At 39.9% G+C, this 22691-nt stretch overlaps 1 protein-coding gene across 7 annotated transcripts in view; it reads left to right on the forward strand.

Annotated features, from left to right (window-relative positions):
* dgki (diacylglycerol kinase, iota) overlaps nucleotides 1–22691 on the forward strand; it is a 53654-nt gene that overhangs the window by 1604 nt on the left and 29359 nt on the right. For all 7 annotated transcript variants that reach the window (XM_026326539.1, XM_026326543.1, XM_026326544.1 and 4 more), the window contains exon 2: nucleotides 22109–22217. In XM_026326539.1, the coding sequence (XP_026182324.1) occupies nucleotides 22109–22217 (109 nt within the window). The remainder of the gene's footprint in view (nucleotides 1–22108; nucleotides 22218–22691) is intronic.

Genomic DNA, 22691 nt, shown 5'->3' on the forward strand with positions numbered 1-22691 from the left:
TCTCAGTCAGAAATACAGCAGTAAACTCGGTGGCAGGATTTGGTATGCTGTGAAACCAAATGAGTTGGAGCACCACTGTAAATAAGACATTTCTTTTTGTTTTTTTTTCAGTAGATTTTGCAAAGTGATTGGTGATTGATGGGTAAAAATGATGACTTTATCCATTTAAAAGGAAATGTACAACGTAGTAAAGTTGGTAAAAAGTGGATACTTTCTCAAGCTGGTATACTTTTGATTGAAGTGGGATTAGGAATAAAAGGATCAGTATAGAAAGATATTAGCTCTGGTGAAAGTAGTGACCAGGCAAGATGTGAAGAATATTTTCCACCTGCACCAGCCTCTGCTCTGCAGTCATTTCCAGCCATTTTATTCAGTGCTCATTTACCGTAAATGACCCTAGTTGGATTAATTTCATTTGGAGAGAGAAAACCTGGCTCACGTGACTGCAGCCAGTGTCTGCTACTGTCTACAATGTATGTTATTTAATATTGGTGAAGCTTTGTTTACTTCATATATGGTGCATTTACCAGAAGACTCTTACTTATTCTTAATGGAGTTTTGTACTGTATCCTACAATGCAAATGGAAAGAATATAGGTCTCATTGTGTTTTTTAAATGTTTAATTGTATGCTAAGATTGGATAAATGCAGTCCAGGACCCTTAATTATGTCAAATCTGTGTTTTTCTAGATTCCTGTCGGACTGTCAGTTGATAGCATGTCTCTGTGTTGTTTTGATCTTTGCTTTAATGGGATAAAGTTATATATTTTTTGTCTGCGTTAGAATTAGTCATGTGAAGGAAATGATCAATCAATGGAGGTGGTTTGTAAGAACATAGTTTACATAGCTTTGAAGTGGCCAGTGCCAAGAAATGAATTACCATATGTGGAAATATGAAAGAGTTGTGAAATTATGCCTTTTAACATCAAAGGGTGTGTGTGTGTGTGTGTGTGTGTGTGTGTGTGTGTGTGTGTGTGTTTGGGTTTGTGGTATTATGTGTTTATGGCAGTGTGTAACTTCTCTGCCAGACATGCATCACACTTTGTATGTTCCCAGAATAGTGTCCCTGCTTTTATCTATTGTTAGCTGTCTGGCTACATGACAGTGTTTCCTCAGTCAGAAACACAGTTGCTTAATGTGTTTGTATGTCATGACATATGACCAGTTAGTCATCACACTAGTCAGTCTGTAAAATATTACTTCAACTAGATAGTTAGTCACTCAACCAGTCTCTGACAAGCAGGTGATCAACATCTCATTTAGACATTTGATGAGTCAGCTGTCAGTTAGTCACTCAGTACTAAAACTCAGAAAACCTCCCTAAAGCCAGAAACAGAGCTTCAACAGCGTTCCTGCATCCCATGTGTACCATGGTGACTTTTACTTTTCTAGGTGTATTGGGCAGTTGTGGGCAAGGTTGCATATAGGACTACAACTATTATGGAGAATTTTCTAATTGATTTATCTAGTGTGTCATCTTTGACTATTTTAGTTGAACTATTATTAATGACAAACAGCAGTAAATCCTCACGTTTAAGCTGTTAAAGCCAGTGAATGCTTGGCGTTTCTTCTGGAAATCAACTATTTGATTATTCAACTAGGTGTAGCAGGACTGATTTTGGGTAGTTTTGGAAAAAATAAAAAGATAAAATATTTGGATATGTAAGATGTTGAACTTTCTAGAAACCAAGCAGTCTTGTCTGGTTATTTTATAAAATTTCTGTGACTAGTTTGACTGAAACATTGTCTTTTTGCAAAAACTTGGCAGTGCAAAAAAACCTGGCACTGGCTTCTGTTTTAAGACTACACAGTGTTGTAATCTTGGAAAAGTTCTGTTGGCCAGAGTTTTTCCCAGCCAGTTTTGTAAAAGATAGATAGATAAGTAGCACATGCAGAAATCCTTTAATATTAGGGAGAGCCAGGCCCCGTCATCACTGCGTTCAGTCCGGTGCTCTCATTGGCTTTGTTCTCTCATGACGCAGAACTCGTCAGGATCCACATTAAAGCTCACAGAACTGATGTTTTCTGGTTGTTTGTCTGCATGTTGATTGACCCTGGCTTCTTCTGTGGACCCCTCGTGTGACCGTACCGTCAAGGCTCAACATTGTCCATGCGGAATCACTCACGATGCAGTGGATTTTAATAAGTCACTCCTACACTACTTAAGCCTCTACCTGGTAAACCAACCAGCTACCCCTGAACTGTGATTCTGCTGGTGAAAGTGCCAACATGATCTGTTCGCCCATGAGGCAAAACAGAAAGAAACAAATGCTTTGTTTCATCACCCAGCTTATCATGTGGTGGGATTTTACCACTGCCTTTGTGGGAAATGGTGCAGAAACAAGCTGCCACAGGACAGGATGTCGTAACATTATCCCTCCACTATTTACAGCCCACTTCACAAAAAAACAAATCACAAAAAGCGCTTGTCATACCGCAGTCCAATGTACTGCCGGGTTTCATGCACAATATAGAGTAGGGCTAGGGAAGAGTGACCGGGGAGGCACAAGAAGAGAGGAAAAACATAAAAAGATGTAAGTGTAGCTCGTGTTGCTAGTACCTGCAGGGGTAAACAGTGATCAAAGGCCTTTCATCATCTGATGCTGCCAGAATATAAAACTCTCTATTCAGCCTTCAATTAGGACAAAATACAGAGAAGAGAGGGCGAATAGAGGGAGAGATTAAAAAAAGAGAAGTAAAGAGACAGGGAAGGGGGCAGTTTATGAGCCAAAACCAAATGTCTGTCACAAGTCAAGATATATGGGAAAGACAAGCACAAATGAAGAGGAAGAAAAACTGATGACAGGCTGATGAGAACAGATTTATGGTGACACATTTAAAGACAATTACTGTTACCCAGTGGAGAACTGACACATTAGGCGGCACAATAAACAGTCGCTGACTCTAAAAATAAAACAAGTCCGAAACTGCATTCTGGCATTTGGTCCCTAATATATTTTTAACATTAAAAGCATCAGCTGCTGCTTAGTGATGCTGATTAAAAGAAGAGATTTCACAACTGCTTTTCCTTCATGCTAAATAACTGCTCTGAAAAATCATCAGAAACCTGTTTTTTCTTTTTAAATGAAGCTTTGCATATATCGAAGTGTACATAGAAAATATAGTTTATATACTAACCTTAAAGGTGTGCGTGAATTATTAACTCTGTTTTATATAATCAATGTACACATCTCAACAGCTTAACATGCCCTAACGGAAAGAGATAATTCAGATTCAAAAACCTCTGTAATGTCATGCTGGTTTCCGTAATTGTGTAAATGAGCAATACATCACAGCGCAGTACAATAGCATTGACTTTTCCAGGGAAATTACATTTGAAAGGTCAAGACAGAAGAAAAGCTCATTATACACAACAGGGGACAACATTCAACACTATTACTAATTCAAAACAGTCATGGTCGAATTACTAAGGACAGCAGTCTTTACAGAGTACCCACAAATCATTTTCTGTTCTGTAATCTGTTACCTTTGTATTAAACCAAAACTGTGAAATGTTTAACAAAGTATGTGCCCAAGGAACACAAATAATCTGTTTATGTGGAAAAACCATTGGCCAATGTGTTGCTAAACGCCCAAATATCAGTATGAATATTGGCCTTAAAAAATAAAGCATTGGTTGGTCAGTAATTTCCATCAGCCTGAAATGTACTTTATGTTTACTGCCAATTAGTGGTGCTAACAGGCGTACAATGGCCTCTGTGGTCACTGTGAGCATGCTGACATTAGGTCACATTACGGTTTTTGAGTCACGGATCGGACCATTTTTCGGATCAGCAACAAAGGGGAGGAGACAAATGTAATTTGCTTTCCATTTATTACAAGAACAGTACAGCAAGGAACTATTGGTTTCAACAAAAATAGCCCATAGAACCTATGGGTTTAACAAAAATAAAATCTGTGTAATTAATTATGTAAAAAACAACATCAGCTTTTTCTCTGCAATCGTTAAAAATTTAGGATTAATCTGCTAGTTTAAAAAAGGAGTTATTAATCCGCGGGTCACGTGGCTGCCGAACCGTGGGTCATGATCTGCACTGCGATCTGCTGCGACTGAAGGAACTTTTTCAGAGTTCTTAGAAACCTTGGACGAAGTTCCCCTTTTTTCTGTTTGTAGCACAGGAACAGGAAACTAGAACACAGTTTTCAACGCCTTTTTTTAGTAGGTACTATTTCATTGCAATAAGAACCATGAGTGATTTAATTTTAGCTGCTTAAACAACAGATATTGACATGGGGGAAAAAAACCTCACACAAATGGACCAACACCAGAGTCCAGGCTGATGTCATGGGGAAAATTCTCGATAGCATTGTTGTTAAATGTCACGCATAGGTGACATCGCTATAGCAAACATCAGTCAACGTTCCTGCTGGTGGTGTAAATGCAAACAGAAATAGGGCCCTTAAGGTCTGTAGTTCTGGGCTCCATCAGTGGGGTAGTTCCTGAAGAACAGTTCCCTAGAACTGTTTGGTCCGAAAGAGCCTATTGTGCCCACATACAGCCTCACAGAGCTGCTAGTGTGGCTGTAGGCACTTGACGTGTTTATATTATAGACGGGTTGTTTCTGATGCTGTTTGGTCACCTGACTCTGACTTCCAATGAAGTCTGCTGCTGCTGTTCGTCTGGTTTTGTTTAATCTGCACTCTAAATAAAGCTGACCAGGGATTTGCTTTCTTTTATACTTTATGTAATCCAGATAATTAGATATTTTTATGACCTCTACACAGGGACATTTTTGCCAGTGACTGTCACAGCAGGAGATCTAATCACTTGTTTGTCTGATGATAACATGAGTTGTTTTATAAGCTCCCTGCTCTCCTTTATCTCCATATTTCCCCTGTGGCTAAAGTGGATCTAACTGATAAAATCGATAAGGAATGAACGCTTTTATCTGAATACACCTGTACACGCTGTAATACACAGCAGAACGAGCTGCCTCCTTATATTTTATACAACCAGTTGATGAGCAGTTTTCTAGCACAGTCTTTGTTAAATTCATTGCTTGGCTCAGAGTCTGGGCAGCTTAAAGACACTCATGAATTTTCAAGCAGATGATCAGTGCAGCAATTGTTGGTGATATGCAAGGCTCAGTGACACAGTTTTCCCTCTCTCCTCTCATCCTCGGAACAGACGAACAGATATACATGCATATTTATGATACTCTTCTCCTGCTAGAGCAGGAGAGAGAAAGGGTCAGCTGTGTGGAAGTATCGATTATTCAAAAGACAAAACAGATCAATGCATCTTTGTCATATTAAACTAACATGTCATTTTTGTATGAGGGTGTGTGGAACTGCGGTTTTGCTTTTCTTTTCATACATCTCTTGCTGTTGAGTTTCAGTGCAGAGTTTTATTATTTATGGCTAATTGTTAAATTACATTTTGGACAGAGTCACTGGCTAAATAAGGTCAAAATGAATATAAGGAGCTGGATGCTGATACGGAAGGATGTTGGTGTGTTTTTCTATAGCTCGGTCAAACATGTCTGTGTGTGTCAGTGTGAGCATAAGAATGTGTTAATCATGATGATATGAAATGTTTTTCTGCTACTCTGACTCATTCTTATTTGCTTACACATGCATATGAGGGCAGGCAGATGTGTTAGCACATCCCTCTGTACCTTGTCTGAATACCTTCGTTCCATTTGGCTGGTTTTGTGTTTGTGTATGCATATCAGTCATTTTTTGCCAAGAAGGAGAAGAATGATAATGTCTTTTTTTGCAACAGATTTCTGACTGCTCTCTCTCTACTTTCCTAGCCTTTTCAGGAGTGTTTGAGAGTGTGAGTGAGTGAGTGTGTGTGTGTTGGGGGTTATTTTGTCCATAATGCAGTGTGCTGAGGCATTAAGGGGGATTGGCTGACAGGAGCCGCTCCTTATTAGTCGTCTGGCTGGCTGTAAGAGGCTTTTCATGCTTGGAAATGGTGCTGAAAAAAGAGGGCAAAAGGTGAAAATAGAAGAGAAAAGCGAAGTTGATCTTCCTGGTGTAATAGAGAAGAAGAGGAAGTTTGAAGAGAAACCTTGACGTGTTAAAGATTAGTCAATTGCATCTTCCTTCTTTAGACACTGCTTGTGAAAGGAGGCTTCTGCAAGACTAAGTGGTGTATGTGGTCTGTTTAACAAATGACAAAGTATACCACAAAGGAGAAACTGCTATATGAAGCCTGTTTTACCAGCCTACTCAAGCTATAAAGGAACCTACAGGGTCTTTCTGTCACCTGTCTGGCAGTAAGACACTACAAAAGAAAATGAGCTGTGGAAAATGACCTGTATAATGACTACAAAGGAAACAGCACATTAACCATAACAACAAAAGCAGTTTTGAAACCTGGCAGGCGTTTCTAGACCACATGTACCTGAACTACAGGCATCTAATCACACCGTATGTGCTGTAATGGAACAAAAGTCTGTTGTGATTTAGACCACAACACAAGGCATCCTCCCAACCACCGTGTCCTGCCACTTTATATACTGTAGGTGTCTGTTTACATTCCTCGGATGTACAGGAAAAAGGCTCTGGCCTGGAAGAAGCTGTACATTTACCAGTAGTCAGGGTACAGCACAATCCATTACACGTCTCCATCTACAAAAAAATATAAAATGTACTGAAAATGTATTATTGCTATATAATACGTCATCAGTTAATATATAATTTCTCCTTTTCCCAACACAACTTATTTGGTGATGAAAACAGTACAGAACCTGCTGGGCTTCATGTTTAACACAACGCACATCAATAATGATGTACGTTAACTTAGATAAAAGTCTTCTTGCACTAAAACAATGAGTAAACATGAGTAAATGTACTGAATGTCAGTGTATGTCTGTGTCAATACAAGTAGAAGGGAAAGGGCGTCCACAGCACAAAAACACTGGAAGAAGTAAACCTGCTGCTGTACTTGAAAAGATAACACGTATGGTAGCACTCACCTCTAAACTAGTGTGCTCCAGAGAGATCAGCAGTCATGTTTTCCTGGTGTGCGTTTGTTCTTATAAAGTAGCACCTCCTCTCTCCGTTCCAACAAGCCCATCTGTCTCACTTGAGCCGATAATGAACCTGTGGAGTCGACTGCTGAGGTGACACCGACTCCATCACTGCAACTCCAAGTCTATGTCTCATTCTTGTATCAGCGTTAGCTTAATTTCATGACATAACATGCAAATACAAATCCTATAGCATATACAGCATGCAGCAAGAAAGAAATCTAAACAGAAGTAAAGTAAAGCATGTACTGTTAGAAAACACATTTCAGAGAGTGATAAAAGTACAAAGTCTGTCTTACTGGAATGCAGTGTTTGCGTGAGCATATTTCTTTTGTACAAATACATTTGACCGCAGTTTTTGCACTGGATGTTTAATGTCTGTGAAGTTACAAAACTGTATCTGTACATTTTGTTTTACTTTATAGCACCGCAAACCAGTTTTGCAATATTTTTCTCTTCCTCTAATTGAAAGGGAAGCTATTTGTTTCCTGTCACAAAAACCACAATACCTTTTTCAGATCATTTAACATATAATATTTTTTGTTTTTCTGGAAATGTACACAATATATATATATATATATATACACATATATAGATTTTTTTTTTTCAGTGTCTGGGTTACCATATAAACACTTTGATCTTCCATATGTCTACAAAATTTGAATTGGTTTCCTTGATCAAGCTCACGTCTGTGACCTCTGATCATTTTATTTGTTTTACTCAGAGCTTTTTATTGTGAGAGTTACTGCCAGATGATGGTGGATGGATTTTTGTTTCATTGTCTGGTATAATCATCTTTTCAATGTATTTCAAAGGTTTTGATGGATGAAAGAGATCTGTGTCTCTGATGCTAAATGGTTGTGCTGACTAATTTGGTGAAGCTCACAGCCAGCTGCTCCATCAGGTCCACACCCAAACAGGCCTGCTGCTCAAGAGAGATTTACGTTTTATTGTGTTTAGATGCAACCATGATGTCCTCCAGAACTGTGGACCGAAGGGTTTACCAAAAATGAGTTATACCTACGTCTGTTTATCAACAAGTTAAATTTGCACCTCACTATTTATATGGAGAGCTGCAGAGATATGATGTGCTGTATGTGATGAATGGATTAACCCTGGCTCTTTGGAAATGACTGTTCTGTATGTGTGTGTGTGTGTGTGTGTTTGAAGGCAGGATTATCGAGCACTGATCATCCCTTAGCACTCAGAAAGATGATTCCCCACTCAAACTCAAAAGACTCTCACACATGCATAAATGTACACACATGCATGTTATACACACACATTACAACGTTTATCTTTTTCCCTCCATTTAAGTGTTTCCGTTTTGCATTTTGCCCCTGACTCAAACAGATGCACACACAGACACATGACCCAGCAGACTCAGCTGCAGAGACATGCTATAATTAGTGAGACAGCATCTTTATCTCACTCTCACTTTCTGTGTGTGTCTGCCTGTGTGTGTGTGTCTGTGTGGACATGGACTAATTGCTCAGGTTAGATGAGACTTATTAGCAAATGATTAATTTTATTAGGCAGCTGTAGCCCGAGGTTGCAGAGCCAACTTACCTTTTGTGTCACAAACTCACTTTCTTGGTTTCTGTTTTAAACATTTGAGATATTTTCGGCTTATTTGCTGTTTCTTCTTCCAGCTTCATTGTTGTCTATAAGGGCTGCAACTAATGACTGAATCATTAATCTGCAGGTCATATTTCTGATTGTTAAAATAATTTTCCAGAGCCCAAAATCATTTGACCAATAATCCAAAATCCAAAGATATTTGCTTTACTGCATCATAAGACTTAAAAGAAAGTGACAAATCTTCACACTTTAGAAGCTGGAACCATTAAATATTTGGTATTTTTCTTTGTGCATAATTGATTAATCCATTCTAGCCAGCTAATGGATTAATCAATCTTTTTCTCATTTTACTTCACTATTTTCTATATTCTTCTCCCTTATGTACCAAGCCTTCCTTTTCCTCTTTTGTATTCTCTTTCCTCATTGTCACCTCTTCTTCTTTTATCTTTCTCTTCTCATTTTCTCTGCTGTCTTCTCTCTGTGTGTCTATTCTAAGCAGTAAAGGTCAGATACAGATGCACAGCATGAATCTGATGCCTCCCCCACATTACATGGTCACACACACACACACACACACACACAAACACACTGACAGACTGTGTAATTATGTAGGTGTCAGAGGAAGATGTGAGCGATACGGAGGCAGAGCTCGGGTGAGGAGAAGACAGTATCAGTTCTATGTTCTGGCTGGGGTTCATGACATTCATTAACTGATCGTAGAGTAGAATACACACAGTATCATCATTGCTGGGGGATACTACTCCTCAAATCGTTGTGTGTGTGCAGAAGTAATGTTCAAATTCAAATATCATTTTTAAGCTAAAATAACAAACATCCACTGGTTTCAGTTTTTCAAATGTGAGAATAGGATCCATTCATTAAACCGGCTAATGATTATTTTCATAACTCATTCTTTGACAGATTTTTTTCTCAACTGCTTGATGAGTCATTTAGCGAAAATAAAGAAAAACATCTATTCCAGTGTCTCTGAGTTCAGAGTGACATCTTCAGATGTCTAGTCTTGTCTGACAAACAGAGTAAAACCATTTTCCAGTGATACAAAGCAGTGAGAAGCAGAAAATCCTAATGGTAGACCTGACAGTGGGGCAGTTTGCCATTAAATTCCTGGATCTGAGAATCAGTGGTGCAATATGCCATTAGTGAGAATTATTTTAAAATCCAGTTGAGCAGGTTTCAGCAGATTCCCAGCTCACCTGAAGTTCACTTTTCCCTTGTTTCCAGCTCTGTTCACAGTTTACTAGGCTTGTTTTCCACATTTCTCTATCGATAGGCCCTTTTTCTTAATCTCTTTACATTTTCCACACAAACAGCAAAACATATTAGTAAAGCATATTGGTTTTGATGTACCGGTCAAATGGTCAATTGACAGAACATATATCTTCAAATTTTGTAATAACTGAATAACTGTTTTAGTCATTGTGAGGCAAATATGTGGAATATTTTGGCTCATCAGATGTTTGGTGCTTTTCTTGGTCACATGACAGTAAACTGAATATCTGTGGATTTTGGACTATTGGTCAAATTAGTTGAAGTGTGACCGGGGTCTGTGGGCAATTCAACAGTCATTAGCACTATTTTCATTTTCTAAGCAAAATATTTAGTTGATTAATTGCAAATGCAAGATTCTGTGCCTTCACTGTGTTTGTTACTGTCAGGACTACATTATCTGGTGGAAGCAGTCATACTACTCCTACTCCTTGACACATCAGGGAATCTTACTGAGGACGTGTGTGTGTCTGTGTGTTAATAGAGGCTAGTTTCATAAAGGACAGTAGTTATATCCCAGGGGTTCAGTTCTTTTTGGTCCTGTCTCCATGAAGCAGTGTCACAATCCTCACTTACTGCAACTGGACTTGTCTTCGCCTGAATTTGCGTCTGTTAACATCATTTGCATCAGTTTGTCTGCCCAGTGACTTTGCATGTATTCGTGCTGCTTTAAGTTTGCATCACATTCACTCTGAACACACCTTTGGTATGCGTTTGTGTTACATGCTCACCTGAAGTCTTGCTGGCTTCACATGTCCAAACCTGCAGCCATAGAGGCAAACGGGCCATAATCTCAGCACACTGCTTCAGAAATGCTTTCATGAATATGCAAAATTAGTGATAAGTGAGAAATCCAGTCAGTGTCCAGTCATGATGTTGTAACAGGTGTGATTGCAATTTATTAATATGTAATGAAATTGTCCATTTTGTTTTGTGTTACTTGAAATCAATATTTCAATATCAATAATTCAAATCTCATTTTTACCCTTTCCTCTTTGCTCACCAGTTGGCAGTAAGCTAAATCACCTGCAGGGTGTGTGTGTTGTTATTGGCAGTTCATTAAGAGAGTCTGGTGTGTTTCTTCAGGCACTAATGTCTCCTGTGGGGTCGACATCGACAAACTTGCCACTGCGACATTACTGGGCAATTACACCTTTGTCTTCTTGTTGATATTTGGCAAAGCAAGAACAGGTCTAGGGCTAGTTATAATTCGCTCTAATATTATTTCATAGGCCATGCTTGAGATCACTTTCAGTTGAGTCTGTGACAGTCACAGCACAGACTTGGTGTGACTTGGACCACCTGCCTCTAGACAGGATGTGTCATTCTAACATATTGGTGGCTTGTCTTTGGGGTGAGAATATTTGTAAAGCTTAAACACCTTTGGTGGCCCTCACTTAGGCTGTCTTTGCCTTTTGGCAGCAGCACTTTTCTCTTTCATTCATTTGATTTTACTTTTCTTTAGACTTTTATCTGATAATTCATTTTTCTCCACTCTCTTTTCCACACCGTCGAGATAGGAACCACTCTTTGTGTCTGTGTGTGTGTTTCAGCAGTATGTTGGGCTGACACTCCACCACTGTGACTGTTAGTAGTCAGTTCACAGACAATAAGCAGTTCTCTCACTCTCGTTCTCTCTTTCCTACTTATAGAAACAGAGTGGGTTTTCTGAGTGGGAGGTTTGGAAAAGAAACGCTGCTGACTGCTCTGGACAGAACGAGAGAGAAAGGCTGGTAGCGAAGCAGCAGTGTTGGCCTCTACAGTATCAGCTAGTACAGTAGAAATCAAAATCTCGAAGACGAGGATCCATGCATTTAATGTTGGGCTTAATATAACTGAAGTGATTCTTTGTAAAAACTGTCCAACTGAATATAAATCTAAATTTGTTGTCCAGTCCAGTCACCTCATATGTAAAATTATGCAGCAGTTGACAAAGCGATGGGCTAGAAAGGCATTAATGCTGTGCTTTACTGTTACCTTACACTGATGTTGTGAGGTAACACAATAAATACAAATTGGATCTGAATATTAACTGTAGCTGTGAGTGAGGAAAAAGGAAGAGAAATAGTGGTTGGATGTAAATAGAGAGGTAGATGAGGTTAAGGAGGAGAAGGAGAGAGAGGAGTAGAGAGTGAAAGTGTGAAGGAGAGATGATGATGAGGAGGAGGAGGATGAGGAGAGAAGCCAAGGCCTTTGGGTAAAGCCAAGACCGCCTACAGATGCTCTCTCCTTCACGCCCTCTCTCTCCTCTCACAGTTATCCCTTTTCCTCTCTCTCACTCCTCTCGCCTCACGTGTCCTCTCATCTCCAATCTCTATCATTTTTTCCCTGCTCCTCTCTCTTCCTCTTCCAGCCCCCGAGGATAGATAATGTAGGCCAGTGGAGAAGTGAAGTGAAGGGCAGACACACTTGTTCAATCAAACACACACTCAGACCTTCACCTCGTCCAGTGAAGGGCAGCATCAGATGTGTGTGTGCTCTCCTGAAGTCCTTAAGAACCATAGAAATATGGAGAGTTTTAATTTTAATAATAATCAAATTAATGCTTGTAACATTTCTGTGAATTGCTATTAGTATTTTGTCCTGTCTTACCACCGTAGCAGAAGTAAACTTAATTGACAGGAAGGGAGATGTGTACTGTCTCCTAATAAGGTATGTGCTAAATCTGGGCTGGTTTTGAGCCTCTAATGTGCTCGCCCTGAAAAATAAATAAAATAAAAACAACAAAAATCCAATATTAACACTATTAATACAGTCAAATACTGTCTGCAGCTTGTGATTCTTAACTGACAGTAGATTTAAGGCCTATTCATAAACTGTCTACAATGGAAATGAGTATAAAGTAGTTTATACTATATGGAATTGGAATTTAGAGAATAAGGGCAAAGTTTAGAGGGTAAAATTGACATGCTTGTTATTCAGAGAGAGGCAGAAAATGCTTATAAATAGAGGGAGGAAGGTCAGAGGGAAAGAGTCAGGCTTCCTGTATCCAGCCTCACAGCCGGATACACACACACATACATATGCAGACAAAACACAAACAGGAGAGAAATGTTGTAATGTTTTATAGGTGTTCAGTGTGAATAGTTCAGTTTTTGTCAGGAGTCACTATATTGAACTTTTAGAATAAAATATATATAATAAGGTATATATCAGATTTTCTGTTCCACTGTGTTCTGTCTCTTGTGTCTATGGCTTCAGCTGCTGAATAATTTCATCACTGATTAACAAATACAGTCCGTAAAAGGTCAGATATGTTAATCACAATTTCCCAGAGGCGAATGTGACGTCCTGAAATCACTGCGGAACCTGAAGACATTCAGTTTACAGTGAAATAAAGCAGTGGACTGGGAACGCTTTGCTTTGCTTCTGTGTTTCTGTTATGGATTTCTTTTTCTATGTGTGTTTCTGAGTCTGTCTCTGTGTTATTGCTCCCCACATTGCACAAGCATTCACAAGAGCTGTGTGTTGTCCAGAAGTGCCTGCATGTTAGCTTTGTGTGTGTGTGTGTGTGAAGACAGTGATCGCCATAATAAGAGCTGATAGTGTTCCTGACTGCAGCTGCTCTCACACACCCACTCCCTGTCAGAGACCCACAGAGAAGACAAGAGTAGACTGTAATTAAATATATTATACTTATTAAAGTAGAGAAAAACCCCAACTCAGTCAGACTCACTCTCAAGAACACTTGTATGTATAGAAATATGATCACAGATTATAAAGTAGTATTAGGATGTAATATTTATTAATACTTTTGTAACCACCTTAAGTTAGTATGGTGGATAGTGTACGTGGTGGAGTTAGTATGCTGTTGCTGTCAAATACTGATTAGTATGTTACTGTTTGAAAAATGTGCCAGATCCAGACTTTGTTAGCCTGCTTAATTGCTAAAGGCGTAAACCTGATCATTTTTATGTAAAAAGTGGCATTTCTCTTGTTATTTTTGATTCATAAACACCCACATGCCACAGAGTCCAGAGCCTCAGGTTTTTTCAGAGGTTCAGGTTTTTCCCAGGACATTGTTCAGACTTTGTGATGTAGTGCCCCTGCTTGTTTTGCCTGGAACTCAGTAGGTTTAATATATTTTGTGGCAGTGTTGTAATTTCTCAACAGTGAAGCAGAGGTGAGGCTGAGCACCTCCACTGCAAGGTTCTACAGGAAACACTGGGGGTACTAGTTTAGGTTCCCTTGTGAATACTTCTTGCCCAGCAGTGAACAACTGTAATGCCTGAATCACATTAGGCCAATCAGCACAAAAATTGCCAGATCTGATTAGACAAAAATGAGTATTGAACATGATGATTTCTGTATACAGCCAATTAAAGGACTTGGGTTGGGATTTCCCAGACAAATTGAGACTCAGGTCTACAGGTCAGATATCAGGCTGCCAGTTGATGATCACCACTTAAATAATTAGACTTATTTCACAGGAGACATTTTGACTTTTCATAGCAGCAAAAGGCACAAGTGGAGCATATGTTTTCTACAAAGGTCACTTCCATTCTGCCATATGTACCAGCATATGGCTTAATGGAAGTGAACTGAATGCACAGTACTGGGACCTGGAACATATATCAGAATATCAGAATTAATCTTGACCCCCAGAAATACAACTCTACTTTCTTCTCAGTCAGTTTTGCAGAAAATGCATGTTGCAGCTAGGTTTCAACGTAGACCATGAACACCTAATCAGTTAAGACTCCTCTGGAAAGACATCAGTGCTGTGTGGCCTGCTCCTTGCATAACCGTGCCAGTTGTGGCAGTGGTGCTGGTTTAGAGACAGGTGCATCAGGTCTTTTATATAGTAGATAATCAGTGTGGCTCAGCGGGGTGGGGGGGAACAGCTGTGTGAAATCACCCAAGCTGGTGGCTGGTTGGCGTCTGCCGCCTAGGCACGAGGAGAGCTACGTTATCTACAGCTACATTTGCTTTTAGTGACTAACGGATACTGTTACAGACAGACAATTAGGAAGACGGTCACAGAGGCAGAGGTAACCTGGTATAGACAGACCGACCGGGAGGAAGACGGACAGACACTGAGAGGAATGCTGTATGCTTAGATAAAACTGGGAAGGAAGTCTGAGTGGGGTTGCCATGACAACCACACCCTTCACACCCTGCCCACACTCACATGTGCAAACACACACGCACATATAAACACAGTGACTATCAAATGCAGAGAGATGAGATTTTGTCTGTGTGCAGATAAGAAATAGTTTTGTGCAGATTGACGATAATTAAAACCCCCATTACATATAGGTCTCAATGGTAACTGATTGTGTATGTGTGTGTGTATGTATCTTTGTGCGTGTGTCCTTTGTGTGTTGATTTCTTCCTGCTATTGTTAGTTGTTATATGTATGCGGTCATGTTCCTGTGTGTCTCTGTGTGTATTGTGGTGTGTTTGAGGTAAGACTGAGGCTGAAACCAGAGCGTTGTATGGCACAGCGTACATGTATAACTCTGTTGGTCACATCTGGAAAACAACATTTTGACATTTCAAGTACACACAGGAAAGAAATATTGTTGCTGTCCAGTTCCTTTATGTGTTAAGAAAATCCTAGTTGCATATATAACCATGGTAAAGGGATTGTCTGAAAAATCCACAGTAATCTACCAAAGTGTGTGTTTTCTTGTTTGATTGGGCAGCGGAGTCTGTGTCTGGATGACAATGCACTGAGTTGAGCAAGATTCAACTTTTTGTTGGACTATGCTGTGTTTTGTGCTTGCACCCCCGCTGTGCTAATGCACTGGTGTAACTGCTGTGAAAGTTGTCCTTAGGATCTCGGTCCATGTTAGTGTGGAGCCACTCGTGTTTGCTGGTGGTAGCTCCTGCAAACACCCCTTGAGCACCAACCTTGCCAGAAATTCAAGAGCAACTGGTGCATTTCTTTATGGAAATAAATCCAAAAAGTTGGAAATAAGTGGCTGCAGTCTGATGCCGGGGGGGGGGGGCAGTACAGGCCCAGAATACAGTATGTGTAAACAGCCCATTAACCACACTGGGCTTTATGGTGCAGTCAGTCAGATATTATCTTTGACCTGCTATTGCCAAGCGAGTTCTTGGTGTCAGTATTAGCATGCTATGGGCTATCTGAATCATTTTGAGCCTGTTTTGAACAATTAGCACATATAAGGTGAAGGGACGAGGGTTTTTTTGGGACGTGTTTCCTATTTATAAGATGTTAAAAGTGACGCTGAAAGCCTTCTGCCTTCTTCTCATATAGTCTGTGAGAGTTTTTGTATGTGGTGATGAACCTTTGTCTATTACGTGCTAGTATCTCTCACACATTAACACATGTACACACTGAGACAGAAAGAAAGAAGAAAGAGAGTAGCTAAATAAAAAAGCAGCAATGGAGTAACAGAAAAAACAATGAGTGTTTTGTTAGATTGTACTGAATGTCACAGTGGCAGTATGAAGTTTGTCCAACTCAATGTACATGAAAATCTGTAACTTTCTGTTGCATGTATTTAAACCTGTTCAAGTGTATGTTCACAGCTGACAGATCACTGTGTAGGTTTAGTCTTCTATCACCTTCTTGTTGGTGGTTTCCAGTGAAAATCAACCAGCAACTGTCATGAGACTGTAATTGTATTCGTGTGTTTCAACGTGTCGGTGGACCAGACAAATTATTAAATTAAATTAATTGGAAAAATAAAAAGTTACATTGAGAATTGAGAATATATTTATTTTATCAGTACTTGTATAATTTATATCTTTGGTGTAAAGGAGACATTTTAATCCTGCGGAACACAGTTTCTTTTCCTGCACTGTCACAAATTAAATTCTGCATTAGCATAAAGAGGCATAAAAAGTATTTTTGACCTTTAAATCTACAGACTGACTCTGGATGCGGTCCAGCTAAATGCTCTTCTGAACTGATCAATGTGTGTGCACGTGCATACTGTATGTAAGCACGTCATCAGGTACTTGTGTGCCTACATGTGCTTCTCAGGTTGCCCTTGCCAGGTTACCTGTTACGTAATGTGCCAAAAATAGAAACGATTCACCTGTAAGGGTGAAGGGCAAAGAAGACAGAGGGGAGAAGGCTGGAAAAAGGGGAAACAGAAGGAGGAACAGAGTGAAAACGAGATACTCAAATCTAAAAACTGTTTGCCTTTTGTAATTCCCTCTTAACTATTGACTTTCTCTCACCCCTGCTTTGGCTGACCACAGGCCTGATCAATACCCAGGCATGATCTTCAGCTGGATCAGTACTGTGTTCCTTCTGCTGCTTTGACCTTTACCTGAATCTAAAACACACACACACACACACACACACACACACACATGGTTACACAGCACAGAGCTCAGATGTCTGGTACTGTATCAGGTCTCTATTGCCCGTTACGTTGATTCGCATAATTACCTGACCTGTGCTGTGAGTGTAGGGAAGTAACTGTTGGTTGATTCAGTCTGTGCTGGATTTAAATTTATTTGTTACCTTGATGAACTTGGATAGTAGCAAAGTAAAAACTGAGAGAACCTTGGAGAACAGTGATGATAAATGTGGGCACCAGTGGACAGGGAGGAAGGACAGGGAGGATAAAAAAAGTGCGGTGGTTTCACCGGCTTCTTCGTTACCGGTAAGTAGAACTGTGAACTGTGTCTGTACAGTGATCATATCCAACTTTACATCTTCAATCAACAAACGGTTCAATTCTCGAGATGTTTCTTGTCATCGCCCACTCTAAATGGAATCGAACGGTTCTGACTGCGGTGTGCATTTCAAGGCTGCTGGTGACTTTTTGTTGTGCAGCTGTCAGGATTTTGTGCAGGTGTTGGATTTCTTCCGGTGCTTAATGCATGTTTTAAATTGAGGTGTGACTCATAACTCAGAATTGTTGTTCTTGGTTGTTACTCATACATAACTACTGAAGCCACAGTCGGTTGCCTTTAATTCAGCTGAAGTTAACTCAGTGAGAATATAAAAATGTTCTGTTTTTGAATGCTTGAGTGGATGCATTTGCTGGAATGTGGCAGAAGTAACTTCATAAAACATAAGGGATGTGTTGCATTTGACTGTTTTTCAAATTTTAAGACGTTAGCACAGGATCAGATAAAGAAAACACACATTTCTCACATCATCCTTTCATCCAAATAAGAAAAAATGCTTATGAAAGTATAAATACCGAGAAACACCAAACCCACACTGGTGCAGTTGTGTGTCTGTGAACCAACTTCTCCCACATAATCACAACATCTTCTCGAGTCAGAAGATGTTAAATTCGATTCCTCCCACTTGCAGCTGCCTTTTTATTTTTGCAGCCACTAGTTTTTGTTCTTGCTTTACCATTAATCACAAATGGTGTTGCATAGCCACGGCAAGGCTTGGTGGATATGGAGGGGATGTCAGAGACTGCTAAAATGACTGCAGCAGTGGTGTGAAGAAAATTACACAAGTGTAGGTTTCCCACCTTAATCACCAAATACTACGCAAACTATTCCTACTGTAGTAACTGTTGACCCCACCATGGTTACACAGGATCTGTATTTAGAAAAGAGTTGAGGAATTACAAGACTTACACCACCCTCAGTGTGTAGGCTGTGAAATGAAGACTGTGTGTGTGTGTGTGTGTGTGTGTGTGTGTGTGTGTGTGTGTGTGTGTGTGTGTGTGTGTGTGTGTGTGTGTGTGTGTGTGTGTGTGTGTGTGTGTGTGTGTGTGTGTGTGTGTGTGTGTGTGTCCACGTGTACACAGACCATCCCACACAGGGTTATGAGGTTTCTGTGTAAGTAACTGCATTTACTGTAACGTACACACATGCACAGAGCAGATTCTCTACCAATATAATTACTGGATGCGCTGCCGATGCGCCCGCTGTGCCGTTGGCATAGCAACGCGGACAACCCACCTCTGCAGGAAGAGGAGGAGGAGGAGGAGGAGGAGGAGGAAAATAAGGAGAGGAGACAAGGGGGAGGATGAGAAAGAAGAGCAGACAATGACGGGAGAGAGGAGGAAGAGAGGAGGAGGACGGAGGCAGTGGGAGCCGAAACGAAGGGAGATTAGAGAGGGAGGAGGAGATGGGAGAGGAAGATCTGAGAGAACTGGAGGTGATGTAAGGACAAGAGGAGACAGAGTGGAGGAGGAGGAGAGAAGAGGAATATGGAGGAGGAAGAGGAGAGTGATTAGTTCCAGAATAAAACAGAGACAGTGAAGAGGAAAGGGCCAGATATAGAGAAGAATAAAGGGAGGAAAGAGGAGGGAGTCAGAATTATAGAGTAGAGGGAGAGTAGCTGGTGTTATAACTGGAAGCAGCTGTATTCAACTCTATGATTCAGAGTTCAATTTAATCTCCTCACTGGAACCTCTAACACACTGTCTTCCTACCTCTTTAAAAACTCTAACATTAGCTGGAGACACCACTTATTTGTCATTATACTTGATTCTTTACCTGTTAGTTTAACTTACTCGATTCATAGCTTTCTCATGTTGTCCAAAGAGGGACACAGTGAAGACGTAAGGTGTGCAGACGACTTATCACCAGGTCCGAATCAAAGTTTGAATCAGCAGGGGTAGAAACTGACAGTCTGTACACAGTGGCTTTAGAGGAGGCCCATGGAGACACTGTGAAATGTTGAAGACGTTGAACATTTCTACATCTCTCTGATTGTTGATATAAAGCTGGTATGCCTAAATAAGCCATTTAACTGCATTTATTTGTTTGTCTTTAGCTTGACAGAACAAAAAGGACAGAAAAACACAGCAGTAAATGATTGTGGTGGGATTTGAGCTCTTTCAGGAGGTGGTTTTTTTTTCTGTTGGCGTTCCTGTTTATTTAAATGCTTTTAAACATTTATTTTTAGTTTGATGGCCTTTTACTGATCTACTTACAAAGACTGAGGCTGTGTGTGTGTTTGGCTGTGATCGGACTGTAGAAAACTTTTTTTTATTTTTTTCTAGAATCCATGACTGAGCCTTAATGTCTGTCATCCTATCTGCTTTTAGTAGATTAGGGCTCACTCAAATATAATGGTGCCCCCTGACCTTGGCATCAGTGTGTGTTCGTGTGTTTAAGTGTGCAGTCTCATTTTTCCTGTTCTGTGCGTGAAGAACATTGTCACTGCCGGTCTTTTTTAGAAGCTGTGGCCTTTCCTCTCTGCAGAAAAACACACTCAGGTACACAGTGTACTATATATACTATACTGCAAGCTGTGCATGCAGATACACACTAACACAGTATTTATTCATTCCTGTTCAGGTACCATGGGTTAAACATTCAGCAAAAACCACTTTTTTAAGAGCATGAAGTGAAACTCGAGTGAAAGTGAACATCAAGTTTTAAATTTGGCCATGATTATTTTTAGATGAAAAATAAAAGTCAACACACTGTTAGAAAAAATGTGCACAGTAAGTACAGTAGGTCAAAGTTAATTAGTTAGTTATTTTTAAAATATGGCCCAGGAAATATCACATATTCTTACCACACCAAACCCACAGGACCTTTGTGTGTTTGACGTCAGAAATGTTCACACTTACTTTCTGCCTTTGGTTTCATTTCCAAATAAGTGGTTTCAATAAAACTCAGAGTTTGTTCACAGCCTGACCGCTCATCTTACTTCGCCTCATGAACATGTTGCCATGTCCTGAGATCTCAGAGGTGCAGGTTATAATTTAAATGCCACCAAACTAAAACTCTAAAAATCACACTTGAACTGTAAAACAGAAAAGTCCAGTTTTCCTTTTGGTCGTTTACTTTGTCTACTAGTCCTTTCACCAGAGTAGGTTTATTTCTGACATTACTCATGAAAAGTGTGTGTGGTCTCCTGTGTTATGTGGCATATGTCCAGTAACCATAGGTCTTTGCATTTCTGCTGTTGTCACCCACGCAAAGCTATTTTTATCCAAGCAGTCGTGAGTGTGTGTACATGCAAGTGTGTATGTCTGGGTGTGTCATCAGGTTACACGGTGTGTAAGTGGACTCCTCTTTGTCCTGGCTGATAATTTTAGACACACGGCCACTGAAACTTTCAACAGGGAGTCAGATGTTCTGTGCAGCCTTTTCCACTGACACACTCAGACAACAATTCATTCTAATTAGCAGTAATTTCATTAAACACTGATGAGATACAGTCATCAGCGCCCGGGTAAAGCTAAATAAAAGGTACAAAATGCAGGCAGTTTGTTGAGATTTATGAAACGGTTAGATCATCTAACCTTCACATAGATGTAACATTAACATTACTTTCAGTCAGAGTTTGTTTGTGTTACGATCAAGAGGAATAATTGCGCCTCAGTATTAAAGTGGGCAGTCAAACATCTAAATGTTCTTCTAAAACTAACAAAACAGACTTAAACCAATAGTCATTTTCATCAAGACTAAAACTTAGATAAACATTTCCACTGGATTCAACAAGTTTATGTTACAGTCTGTATTTGAATTGATGTTATTTTGTCAAAGGCATCATATTAATAATGAAATGCACAATGTAGGATTGATTAATAATACTGAAATATAAAGGAACCTTGACTTGAATCTCACGCTGTAGATTTTCTACCCTGCCTCCAGTGTTTATGCCTCCTTTGTGTTCCACTGCAGTTTATAAATCATGCGGTCTGAAAACAAGGTGCTTTTAGTGGCTTTTCCACCTCAGCAGTGCTTTCTCTGGAGAATACCGAATCTCTGAATTGTTCTTCTGTAAAGAATAAGTTCAAGAGATTCATGTTTAAAGACCTTGGGAAGTTAATTTGTGTGTTGAAGCTCCAGAAAAAATGTTTTTTTTAAACACAGCATTTCTCTACAACACCAAATAATCATCAGCAATAATTAAAGTTAGGATTCAGAAAAAGTTTTGAAACATTTAAGCCTGAAAGAGTCAGAAGTCCTGACCTCAACCCCACTGTTGAAAGGTGTTGATTCAAAAGTTACTGGAAGAATAAGAGAAGATAAACATATAGACCGGAACATTCAAGAACATGTGAATACTAAGAATAATAGGGCGAGAGCGAGAGTGTAACATGGAGAGAAAGATGACTGCTGACTCATCCAGTGACAGAACAGATCTGTCTCCGTCTCGCTCTCGTCACCCCAAAGTGCTGCTGGCAGTCTGTCCTCCAAGCTGTTCCCAGTTCTCCTCAACCAAAAATCTCCAGCTGAACCCGCCTGAATGTGGTCTCATGACATGAATAATTTATTTACATACTAAATTATCCTGAAGTCTAGTTCTCAGAGATGTAGCTGCCGTGTATTTAGAGAAAGTTTTGATGAAGTTTCTTTCTTGTTTTGTGTTGGTCTTAGGAAAGCAATCTCCCGTTCAGGCCTCCAGCACCTCGGTCCACCCCAGCCCTCCCTGCCTCCTGCATCCAATGGCCCCAACAAGGAGCTACGAGCCTGCGTGGACTGGACGGTCAGACATGCACATACACTTGATATAAATGTCAAATAATTATAAGATTTGGGTTTGTTATGATATTGTGTATTTTTTGCATATATATTAATATTTTAGATTTTATACATGCGAGCTTGTGCGTGTACATCATCATGTATATTGATCAGGGTGGGTTCAAATACTGCCCACAAAGACCATCTCTGTCCTTCTACTGTCTGCCTGAGTCACTGAATGACATTTGGATTTTAATGGCAACAGATTTTTTAGCAGACTGATTGCAACAGCCTTATGTTCATGTGGAAGTGAAAAGCAATAATTATCTTTTGAATTGTTGAGAAAATATCTCGATAGCTAAGCACGGGAAAGAAAGTTTTATGTGTCAGGACTTTATGAGATGTGACTTTTCATTTACAAAAAGCTTCACGATGCTAAAGAGCCATTTTTAGATGCTGTCTGCTTTGAGATGTCACAAAGGCCCAATGCTTAGGGAAA

Source organism: Mastacembelus armatus, chromosome 23 (assembly GCF_900324485.2).
Source record: "Mastacembelus armatus chromosome 23, fMasArm1.2, whole genome shotgun sequence".
NCBI classification, from domain to species: domain Eukaryota; kingdom Metazoa; phylum Chordata; class Actinopteri; order Synbranchiformes; family Mastacembelidae; genus Mastacembelus; species Mastacembelus armatus.